Source organism: Nelumbo lutea, chromosome 7, assembly GCF_056320005.1.
Source record: "Nelumbo lutea isolate HS-2025 chromosome 7, American lotus-T2T, whole genome shotgun sequence".
Lineage (NCBI taxonomy): Eukaryota > Viridiplantae > Streptophyta > Magnoliopsida > Proteales > Nelumbonaceae > Nelumbo > Nelumbo lutea.
Genome location: NC_142690.1, coordinates 5,615,500 through 5,628,123, shown reverse-complemented (window position 1 = coordinate 5,628,123; position 12,624 = coordinate 5,615,500). Strand labels below are relative to the sequence as shown.

General features: G+C 35.5%; 1 protein-coding gene across 7 annotated transcripts in view; it reads right to left on the bottom strand.

Annotated features, from left to right (window-relative positions):
• TERT (telomerase reverse transcriptase) overlaps positions 1-8,206 on the bottom strand; it is a 32,475-nt gene extending 24,269 nt beyond the window's left edge. For 6 of the 7 annotated variants that reach the window (XR_016102116.1, XM_088954118.1, XM_088954119.1 and 3 more), the window contains exons 1-5: positions 7,711-8,206; positions 4,567-4,644; positions 4,136-4,201; positions 3,868-4,036; positions 2,099-2,598 (exon numbers count right to left, since the gene is read on the bottom strand). Coding sequence is in view for 6 of the 7 variants with exons in the window: in XM_088954118.1 (XP_088810244.1) it covers positions 2,099-2,598; positions 3,868-4,036; positions 4,136-4,201; positions 4,567-4,644; positions 7,711-8,004 (1,107 nt within the window). In the remaining variant the exon portion in view is untranslated. Of the gene's footprint in view, positions 1-2,098; positions 2,599-3,867; positions 4,037-4,135; positions 4,202-4,566; positions 4,732-7,710 lie in introns of all 7 variants that reach the window. The other variant, XM_088954120.1, reaches the window with a different exon arrangement.
• Between the last annotated feature and the right edge of the window lie 4,418 nt (positions 8,207-12,624).

Sequence of the window (12,624 nt, the reverse complement as noted above, 5' to 3'; positions counted from 1 at the left end):
TCTTTGTGATAGTGTATAATAGGTGCCTCACTACACACAACTTGTTGAAGAGAGGGATGACAGTGGACAATCTAATCTGTATTTTCTCTGATAGCTGCATAGAGATTCTTGACCATCTCTTCCTTCACTGCAGGTTTGCTGGTGAGGTGTGGGTAAAGGCCTTGGGTTTATCTGCGACACAAACCTGATTTCCAGAAACATCAAGAGAATTCCCAGAAGCTTGGCAGTTGGGGGGTTTGAGTCAGAAGGGCAAGATTATGTGGAAGTTGGTCCTTTCTGCAGCTTTTAGGCCATTTGGAGTGAGAGTAATACTCGTATATTTGATTTTTGTATATTCTCAATGTGCAGATGCTTGGTGCACATGGGCTCTTTTTCTTATTAGTAACTGTAGTGAGAATGGGCCAAATGGGTCTTAGTGTCATTATTTCTTTTAAGTTATGTTTTAAGTTTATGTTCTTTAAGTTATGGGCCTCTTTTGTTTTGTTTTGTTTTATTATTTCTTTAGTGCTGGCTACCCTATTAAGGGCATCCAGGGAATTGTACTCAGATTAGAATTAAGAGAATAAAAGATATCTTGGGGGGGTAGAGAGAAAGGAACGAATTCTTCTCTTCTCTCTCTTCTTCTTCCTTCTTCTTCCACAAACTTCTGCTGAACCTCTTTCTTTTCTTCTCTTTTTCTATATTTTCTGAATTATTGCAGGTGTATTTCACAACTGTAACAAAAAAATCTAAACTTTATCCTTTTTCTCAAAAATAATATTATGTTATAAATAAAAAACAAAATATTGGCACTATTATTTGGTGTTATATGCTTTTTTTATAGATTTTTTTTGGTGTTATATATTGTTGAAGGCATTTTTTTAATCCAAATAATATTAATAATTTAATAACCCAAAAAAGTGGCTTGGCTAGTCTGCTAGCCAAATCATCAAAGCTATAAAAAAGTATCCTGTATGGTAGTTCCCTCTCTTTAAGTGGGAGGAACAGGTGTCCTTCACCTAGGAGGAGGAGGTAGTTACATAACTACCCCACTCCCTATTTAAGCTCCTTTAGGGGAAGCTAGAGGCTCTTACACAGATGCTATCTTCGGAGAAAATTATCTCAAGAGATTCTTAAAAAAAGCGAAGATAAAGAGAGAAGAAAAGAGAAGTGCTCAAGGGAAGATAGGGAAGGAAAAGAAGCTTCACTAATACAAGTAGGAAAGGGAAAGTCCTCTCCAGGAATACTTCCTATATATGTCTTATGCTATATATCCTTCTTTCTCTCTCTTTTATTTTCACTTTTGATTAAGGAAATAGAAGGAAATAAACCATCTACGACCAGGTGCCTCTACTTTGCTTGATTATGGTCCCTCTTTCAAGACAAAGTGAGGGATTAAACCATCTACGGTCTAATTCTCAAGGGCTGATTATGGTTCCCTTCAAATGAAAATGAAAAACAGGGGGATAAAAACCATCTACAATCAAATATTCAATTTGGTTGACTATGGTTCCCTTCTTGTAGGCAAAAATCCAAAGGATTACGGCTGTTTTACAATCAGAATTTCATTTGATTAACTACAGCTTATTGTGAAAAAAGGAGTGAGAAGGAAATCTTCCTTGCATCAAAAAGAAAAGAGAGAAATGTATTGTTGTATAGTTTCTCAATTGTATTTTCTTTTTTTTTTTCTTCTCATTCTTGTACACTTGATGTAAAAGAAATGCAAATGAAAAGTTCTTTTTAAGTACTCTATTGTTCTTTTCTCTATGCATTCATTTACCTAAGTCACAATCAAAAGGTGTTCTCTACTTTCTTGTGGAGATGTAATTAAGGGGAACAATCCGTATGATTCCCTGAATGGGCCTTACCCAAAATAATAATAATAAAAAAAAACTCAATCACTTGATTGAGTGAATTATGTTGCATGAGAATTTATTAAAATTTTCACACCAACATATATAACAAGCTTTAATAACTTTAAGTTCCTCCTAATTTAATAAAATGCAAAAAAAAAAAGTGAATGATATAATTGATTGAAGAAAAGCTAATATAATTACATACGCACAGAGCAGATGGAAATATTTATTCATGTTCTACAACATTAAAAATAATAGCTTACTTTTTTTGAGTGAACCTGAAGTCTTTGTAGCTTTTTGAGCTCTTGGCAAGGAGTTGCCTTCTTCCGCTGATGTCTTAAGCTGCCACTGGAGTTTCGTTGACACATCCCATAGGTATTTTCTTTATCATTAGAAATGCTGGTGCTAGTTTTCAGCACACTCTCTTCTGGACAATTCATCCGTATCCGCTTTCTATGGCGTTGCCAGCTAAATGGTCTTAAGTGCTTCCTAATAGTTTTTGTAGTCTTGCTTAAGCTATCTTGAAGTTTCCCATTTGAGTCCACTTTATTATTAACATTAAAGTCCAGATTATGTGCTTCAGATGAATTAATGTGATTCCAATCAAATGAGCTTAAAGAGCTTTTGCGGTTACAACCAATATGGCAATTAAAAGAACCCAAGGAGTTGTTGACACCAAAAAAACTATCAGATTGCTGTAAAGAGATTACATTGTAGGGCTTAGAATTATCTTCATGATCAACTCTTTTTCTCTTTTGGGGACCTGAGGAAGAGTAACCATCTCATGAAATCACAAACTTTATAAAATATAATGTTATAACCCAATGAGTTTTTTTTGGTTAAGTACAACAAGACACTTCAAGATGACTGGCAAAGAAAGAGCTACCTAACAGGATAATTCTTCAGGCCCCTTTGGGTAGGCTGAGCTGAAGATTCAACTAAGCTGCCTTGAAGTGTTCCAGATAAGTTATTCAAAGATGCTGAAGCGGACAGCCGATTTGGGCTCTCTGGATTTTTCACCAACATAGCTTATAAGCTGTCCATGTGGATCCCACTTCAGAAAGCCACAAGCTGCTGCACTTCAGCCCTCCCAAGCAAGCACTTCTAAGTGGCTATTTCATAACAGATGAAGTGGATGAAGTGCGACTTATTTGTTGTTTAAGTTATTAAGGTTGTAAACTACTTAATGGCTGAATCTGAATTTAAGAATACCATCAAATATTTTATTTATTTAAACGCTAAAGGCAAAGTAATAAGTCATGCAGTTCAGTGATTTCAGCCACTATCAAACAGCCCCCAAGCAAAAGTGTATAACTTGAAACAGAATGTCACAAAATAAATAGCAAAAGCATAAGGGAAATTTTTTTAAATACAATACAAGAACATAATAATGCAAGACAAATTATCCAAACTGAATACAAGTGAAAAGACAAACAATTAATTCAATACAATTTTTGTGAAGTTACTTAACAAAAAAAGGCAAGCAATTAATGAATAGTTTGTTTCTACAAGTTAAGGACTTGCTAAAAGCTGGTTCGTTACTTTCATTATTGTTCTAGGATATACTACACAGGATGCATATATTGTGTAAAGATTAATTTTTTTATACAGGAATCAACCCGTACACATCTAAATTGCACATCTCTTCTTTTTTGCTTAATAAAGTTCTCAGTACTTGCCAAAAGAAAAAAAAAATAATGTTCAGGTCTATTCATCTACATGCTTTCCGACCTTCTTTTTTTTCAATTCATATACACAAAAAAGAATATGCAGCAGAGAGAGAGAGAGGCAGAAACAAGTCAAGGCCACAGAGGGTACTGATCTAGCCTAATGCATCCTGTGAACTAATAGAGGAGGCATGTATAAAACATCAAAAACAGAGCACATGTACGAGTAACTTCAAGAAGTACTAGGTTTGCAACATTGTCCGAAACGCCAACTAAGGTTAAAGTGAATACCCAATGGAAGAATAAACCAATACATGTCAAATCAACATCACAAGAAAATTCAAGATGCTAACAATTTTGATTACCAAACTGTACAGGTGAAGACTGTGGACAATCAGACTCCGATATATTTCTTGAGAACTGGATGCCTAAATCAATGATGGAAGGACCTGCCACTTGATGGTGGTTCCCCAGGGGAAGTGGCAAAAATATTGATGTATGCTTTAAAAGATGAATCATTACATGATCCTGAATCTGCAAGTTTTAGAAACCCAATATTCTAAGGAATTACAAAAAAAGAACTGTCCTTAATATTAGCAAAGCAAACAACTAAATTCAAGGTAAAAAATTTACCCTTTGTAAAAGAACACACCAAGCCGAAGTAGTAAGAAGATCTACAATGGAGCTTGAACGAGTGCCCTGCCAGAGGCAGATAAATATTTCCAAGTTGTCAATGGACAAGAATGTATTTACAAACAAACAAGAGAACTAAAATCAATGGATGAGTACCTATCACATTGAAAAGCATGTACCATTCAAACTCATAATGTTAATGTTGACATGTTTATGGGCATACAAGTTCCTGTGGTATTATTATCTTGTTACATTATTTTCCTTTAGGCTATGTTTGGTTTGAAGGAAAAGGCAGGGAAAGTAAGGGCAAGACAGGGAAACCAATACAAGAGTTGTAAAGGTTTCCCTACTTTTCCCTTCCTTTCCTTACATTTTCCTTCAAACCAAACATAGCCTTAAGGATAGAGATCAAAATAAAATTCTAAACTTACTTTATCATAACCATTGCAAATTACATTCGAGGACGATTGTGAATCTGACAGTATCATTTCAATGGTCTTTTTGACAATCTGAAAAACAGCAAAGCTGGCTGGTTATGCATACAAGACCACTTCATTCAGCAATGTACCCTTTTAACTGTTTCCTTTCCCTGAAAACTGCATGCAGAAATAACATAGACAGGCAAGACGAGAACACGGCAAACTTATATACAACTGTAAATTTCATGGCTCTGACAAAGTATCAACCTAACAAAATAACACAATAAAGGACCTTCCTTTGCCATGTCTTGTTGTCAGGTTAAAGTGTGTTCTTTTCTTTTTTCAGAAGAAAACATAAAGGAAAGAAATAACAAGATCACCGCAAATACCCTATAACACAAAGACTTGCATAACCTAAAATGTAATACAGATAATAATAATGATAATGTTTTTTGTTATTCCCAATTCCCATAGGGCTATAGTAATTTTTGAATTTTTCCATGTGTGTGCATAAAAACCTACTCTTCTAGCAATCCCTATTGTATAATGATATCCGAGAACTAGTGAGAAAATGAAGATGTATTCATTCGTCCAATATAAATACATACAATAGGTTACAGTTACACCGACTTATACAAGTTTTTGTTGACATGTATAAAAGAACATAACTAACTCCAACACCTATTCCATAACACTGACACAAGCATTCATGCACACTAGTCTTTTTTTTTAAACCAAACACAGCCTAAGAAAGAATGCACATTGTTAATGTTAGACAGATTATGCCCTAAGCTCCAATTAGATTGATGTACACAGAATTTTATGTCTTAATAAAATAAGTACATTATTGTTTTATGTTCAGATTGGTATGTTTTTGCGAATTACTCCTTAAACTGGACACTTATGAGGCATCTATTAGTTTAGAATGTTCTCAATCATTGGATAAACCTAGGGAGTTTATCTTGACAAGGATGACACTGATGTGTTGCTGAATTGGTGAAACAGCTTGTCTCAGCTGCTGGGGTTAAACCCCAAGCACAGTTACTAGGTGTTTATGAGAAGCACTAAACCTGGACCAATTTCCAATTATGCCCTGGACCTTGGAGACAAATGGGCAAAACTAGAAAATTGCACTTAACCCCAGACTTGATTATGATATTACACTAGGTTTGGACTTTGGATTGAGTTGCTTTTGATATGCCAACCAGTGAGATCAATCTAGGGCTAAATACTTAAGATATTACCTGAGTGAGTGATCATAGTGATAGGATCAGCCCCTTTGTCAAACAAAGTGAACATCAGGGTTTACACTCTCTAATGGAAACCTAAAACTACCGGCAGTGGATTTCAATTGTATTTGAAATCAAATTTGCAAAGTGTATTTATATATATATATAAAAGGTTTTAATCTCAGGATCCATCTGAGCAAAGGGTGTGACATTGCATTTAGCAATCAAAGAAGAGGTCCTTCCCTACAAGTAGTGTTTTGACTATTTAGGACTGAGAGGTTAAAGGCAAGAGACCATTAGAAGGCCGATAACTTGATGGTTTTATCTCATATCAGTCCATTATCCTTGGGTTTTATGGGGTGGTTAGCCTTATGGAGTGAAATTGACTTGTTTCTTTCCAGACATGGGTCAAATCCATATGGACTTGTAATGAGACCTTTGTGGGTCTCATGCCATACAAATATATAATCAAGCCTAATATGTCATGCAACACCTATGTATGTGAACCATTAAAGAAAATGGACCTAAGCCCGTTACTAATAAGACTAGTTAAAAAAATCACATGACAACTTAAGTTATCATGTGACATGGATCAAATAAAGATATGGAAATGGGTATGGAATACCCACTCTATTAAGAGGATTAAGTCCTGATCCAAATCTGATTTGGATCAAGACCTAATCCAATTAGGAGAATGCTCTATAAAAGAGATTAGAGAGAGGAGCAAACTATGCATTCTTCCTTGCACCCAAAAACCCTAGTTCAAACCAGCCATAGAGAAGGTTGATTCCCATCAACTCTCTGTTGTGTTTTTTAAGAAAAACATCAGAGAAAAGGAGGTTCACACAGCTGCATCGAATCCCAAGCAATTGGTGTTCAATTCGGTTAGGAGAGTGTTGCTGAATCGACTTCACATATACAGTTGGGCCATCTTCACTTGGACTGTTGGAGGTCGATTTTGGTCTGATTTTGGGCATGAACTTCCACTTTGGGAGCTGCATCTTGTGGACTCAGTATCAGGTATGTTCATTTCTAAATTATGGTTTCAAATCTGGTCCAAGTTTAATGCAAGTTCTATCCAGAAATTCAGATTCCAAAATACCAAGAAACCGGTTCTCGGGTTGGGCTGAAATTTTTTTATAATTCTTCCAGCAACTATAACAGGTTCGGCCATGTTTAATCAAGATTCTGGTCCTTCCATCAAATAAAACCCAAATGGTTCAATGAGATCCTTGTGTTTCCTAAGAAACAGGTAATTTCAGTAACTTGCCTTATTAATATAATTTGGCATGCATAAACTAAAAAGAGAAAATAATGGGAAAACTGAGTGCATCATTTGCCACGATACACACAAAAGACAAAACCCGGACCAGTTCTTCTGTAACCTTATTAGACAGAAAGATGACGGAATCTTGCATAGAACAATGTCGAATATGGAAGATTTTGACTATCCCTTTATAGACAATTTGAGGAATGTACTAATCAATTCACATGTCCAACTGATAGAGCACCTTTCCGAAGTTCGCAACTTGAAGAAAAAAACAACTTGAGCGGTCTTAATTATCCGGTGTCACTTTCTTTCCTCACTATTTTTGTGAGCTACGAAATAGTTCATCCATACAAACAGCAACCTCAAGGTTTCCTTGATTAGTTCAACTGTTGAGGTATACTCCATCTAGGAAAGCTGCATTGTCGAATGAACAACCATGGATTCATGTGTTTATCAAGCGTTGCAATATGAATCATGCAATCGTCGTTCTTCATGATAGGGAAACTTTGACCGAGATTGGTAAAAATGCATATTGTTCGCCCAAACTTCATCGTTTTTACTGGCATCGTGTTCGTTCTATGCATAGTATTCTATGATTTAAGCTAAGAATAGCAAGACATTCAAGTCGTGTATGAAATGTAAATACAGAAAGCTTACCTGATCCTGTGTCCACCGATGATCAGTATAGAAGGAGGTGAGATTTGGTGCATTGTCCGAGACGACGATGAAACATTCATTCAGGAGCCTGTGATAGTCAGGTGGGTCTTCGGGTCTCAAGAGGAAGGACATGGCATCCTTGCCGCTGCAGACGAGACAGCGCCGGCCCTTGCACCGGCAGTCCGCAGACGAAGACGGAGGAGGAAGTAACGATATGATAGTGTCTGCTAAACTGCGCACCTGATTGCGGTACAACCTCCATAGAACCTCCGGGACTCTCCGCCTCTTCCTCATCTGGGCAGATGCCTGCCCAGCACTCGAGGACGAAGAGCCAACTTAACGCGCCACGGAAGCTTCTTTGAAAAGCCAATAGTAACCGTTTCCGTTTGTCCCAGCACTAGTGCGATCGGCTCTGCTCGTAACAGTGCGCGCCTCACACCGTGCATCGGGAATATCTTCGAAATTGTAAATTTTTAAGGGATTCTAGCCGATAAGGCTTTTGGGACATAATATCAATTAATGAAACACACCTACTAAAAGAGGGCAACTTTTTTAAAGAAATATAAAAAAAGAGCGATTGTATACGAAAACGGAGCATCGTACGAGATACAATTCGTATCTCTTCTTTTTATGACAAAATTGCCCCTTCATTAATTTTAACAAAATCCTCCGATCCACTTTCTCTCTTGTGTGCGATGTTTTCTTTTCTCTCTCTTCTCTCCTCTCTAATCCCCTAGTCTCCTTTCTAATTTTTTCGAATCTCCAATCTTTTATCTCCTTAATCACTTGATTACAAAGAAGTTTCAGCTCGGGAGATTTTGAAGCTACTTTACGATTCACATTTCACATTTTGGAGCTTGGCGACGGATTCTTCAGTATGCACAATTCATATTTCACATTTTGGAGCTCGTTGAAGGGAAGGTCTGCACATTTCGGTTCTTTGCTCAAAAGTTTCTCTTCACCTCTGCCTAGTAAGATATTTATTTATTCTCTTTTATAAACTTATTTTGCTGCCTCTCTTTGCTACTTTTTTGAGTTTCTTTGCCTTGCTTTCAATTAAGAAATGCGTTTTCATTCCAATGTCACCGATGGAGGGTCTTTTGTGCTTCTATAACTCTTTTCCTCTTTCTTTTATGGATTCTTTTTCTTATAATCTAGAAACATTATCCAAATGAGATTGGGAGAGTCCTAAGTTCACAAATCTAAAATCTTGTCCTTGTATAAGTTGAAAATACCATTTCATGAATGAGGTCATATGTCCTTGGATATGTAACAAAGGCTTTACAACTGAACTGGATTATTTATGCACTATTTGTTGAAAAGTACTAAGTATTACATGCAATGTCCGGTATATGGTAGGAGAAATGCTAGTATTACATGCAATAACCTCTTGAGTCTTTAATGGAGACAATTCCTAGACCTATTCACGATTATTTTAACCATTATTATTGAATACATTGGAATGGAAAAACCCTAGCAGTTGAAAGCAAGGAAAATAAACCCAAAAAAGTAGTGAAGTGATGCAGAAAAATAAACTGATAAAAGAGAATAAATAAATATGTTACTAGGCAGAGGTGAAGAGAAACTCCCGAGCAGAGAACCCAAGTGTGCAGACATTCACTCGAACAGGCGATTAAGAACTAAAAGATGCGGAGAGAAGCAGAGATTCACTCTCATGAACTGAGAATGATGCAGGGAGAGTCGAGTGATTACAGAGAAGGAGAGAAGATTATAGACTCAAGAGAACGAGAGATGCAGGGAGATTTGAGCGACTACAGAGTAGGGAAGAGATGGATACTCGAGAGAGAAAAAAAAATTGCAAGTAGGAGGGAAAGAGGATCGGAAGATTTTGTTCAAAATTAATAAAGGCGCAATTTTGTCATAAAAAAGGAGATACGAATTGTATCTCATACAATGCTCTCCTTTTGTATACAGTTGTTCTTTTTTGTTATTTCTTCAAAAAAGTTGCCCTCTTTTTGTTATTATATGTAGTGTGTTTCTTTAATTGATATTAAGGCCGAAAAGCTACCCTTATCAGCTAGAATCCCAATTTTAATGGAAAATGTTCAATGGAAAAGAGTTGTGAGGTCAGTGTGAGGCGTGCTCCTTGAGGACCAGATCTAAGCATTTGATTAGTTCCATCCGACCCGTTTATAATTGGGTCGCACACGGAACTACCCAGTACCCCCAATCCGATCCAATATGAACCCAGTTGGGACAATATTTAAACATTTTTATTTATGAATAAGCGTGTACATGCTTTTGCAGGTGGTAATTCTAAATGATGATAATAATGGTAATAGTATATCAAAAAGTTTATATAAATATTTATTTTATTTTTATATGTTTATTGTTTTTTATTATTAATCGAATGCATATTGCAAAATTCAAATATGATTACATAAACACCTTATATAAATACGTAATAATTGAATCGAGTTGTGAAATTTCAAGTATCATTAACAAGTCCACCTACTTAGCCAGATTCTTCTTTTTATAATATTTTATTTTTTTGTGTTTTTTCTATTCATTTATCAAAGAAATGTAAGATTAGAATAGAGAGAATTGAATGAGGTGTAAAGTAGTAATTCAGTTTACAATTTAAACAGCACAACTAAATAGGGACTAAATTTAAAAATGAGTATTTTAGTCAAAAGAAAATGTCACAATATTATTTATATTTTTAATAATAACGTAAATATAGAATTATAGATGTATTCACTTTTTTTTTTAAATTTTTTATATTTCTGTGTAAAAATAAATCTGATGGAGATAAATTTGACCCGACCTCTTGACCACCCGGCACGTGGAAGCAGCCAAGGGTGACCTGGGAAGAGCGACAGCTTGGCACGGCAGTGCCCAAGGCGCGACTCCAAGAAGAGAAACCCCGAGCTCCCCCAAGAGGGACCTATGACTTGAGCTCCCCAAAAGAAGCCCGAACTCTCCCCTTGGCCCCAAACCTTGCGAAGAGCACAAAGGGCCACAACCCGAACTGGCCCACCCCAGGGCAATTTAGGCCATACTTCTATCCGAACTCAAGACTTTACCTCGCGCACCACTCCGACACTATCTCCTGGCCGCCGAACTGAACCACTGTACCTGACACCAGAACTCGTATCCTGAGGCGGCGCACCAGACTAACTTGGGATTTGACGCTTGACAGCTGCACTTCAACGACCATCTACCACCGCCACCTCCAGCCACAGAGACGACTCTAACAAAGAGAGTAGTGGCGGTTTCCTGCCCTGACAGAGGTGACGACACCTGAACTAGCAGGAGTGCAAAGGTAATGATACCTGATATGACAGGAGCTTGGGATTGAGTGCGCGAAGTGGTTATAAAAGGCCCTCTTCCCCCTGAGAATAGAGGTACGTGATAACTTTGCACTATCTGGTTTTGATCTTGCCTTTGAGAAAATACTAACTTGAGCTTCGGAGCAATCTCGCTGGCTTCCTCCTCAGAGATTCCTCGCCTTCTTCTCCATTTTCAGGCACTATTGCTCCAGTCAGAGGCAATGTCGTTGACAGCTAGGACCGACCGGATTGCGCTACATCAAATTCCGATATGTTACACCTATTTTTTGTTTAATATGATAACTAATTAATATTACACAAGTGTCTGAATGCTTTTTTTTATATATATTTTATTAATTTTTATTATATATTTATGACATTAAACGTTAACACAATTTACCCAAAAGTTGAATTATTGATCTTTGCCAAATAGTAAAATAATTTCATTTTTGGTCACTTCTAATGTATATATATCATTTTCATTATCAATAATAATTATTTATTACACTTATTTTTAATTTGATTAATAAAATATCATTAATATTTCTAATTTTTTCTACATTTTTGTAAACTTCTATATTTCTATTTTAAAAATTTTGTTACCTAACTATGATTGCATAGGTTTATAAATTTGATTGGGATGGTCGAATTACTTAGCCATCACTTAGATAAAGAGTGGTTTTGTTTTTGAGTCAATTTTAAAATATGTGAGTTCATATTGTTAAAAATATTGATATAACTTAAATAAATTATTGGTGAAAAATAACTTAAATATAGGATTTAATACTAGAAAATGGGAGTTAATACCTTTAAGTATAAAATTTAATAAAATGGGATTAAATGAGGTGGAAAGTAATTATTGAAGTTACATTTTCAACCCTTAAAATTATAAATGTAATAAATAGACAAATATGAGCATTTTAGTAGCCATCAAAAGTTGACATTAAATTTGTAATAAAAATTACTTTCATACCGTTTATCAAACAAAGAAATAGTGAGTAATTTTAATCCAAAAAAAAATATACTCTGCATCTGCACTTTCATATATAGTATAGATATAAAACCTTTTTCTTTTGTTCATTTATCAAAAAAATGTAAGATTCAAATAAAAGAATCTGAATGAGGTGAAAAGTAGTAGTTCAATTAACAATTTAAACCTTACAATTAAATAAGGATTAAATTCAAAAATGAGTGTTTTAGCCAATGTTTTAAACATCAAACTAGACTAGATGATTGAACCATTTGGCCCGGGAAATGGTCAGGTCATCTGTTCCGTTTTGGCCATGAATCGTTATTTTACAAAAAACCATTGGAATGGTTAGGGAACTACTGATCCAAATGGTTTAACCATTAAAATGTTTGACATGATTAACGGTTCTCGAGTTGCTTTCAAACTAATTCCAAATATTTTTATTTATTTTAAAATATAAATTGTAAAATAAAAAAAAATGATAAGGGAAACCTTCATGTCTCAAAATCTTTGTTGATTATTCCCAATAGCCAAAAATTGTTAAGGTTTTAGTTATTCCATTTTGATTTTGAGTTTTCTTATTTATGTGATTCTTTTTAAGTTGTAACAAAAAAAAATGCAAGTCTAATGAAGAAATTAAAAAATCGATGC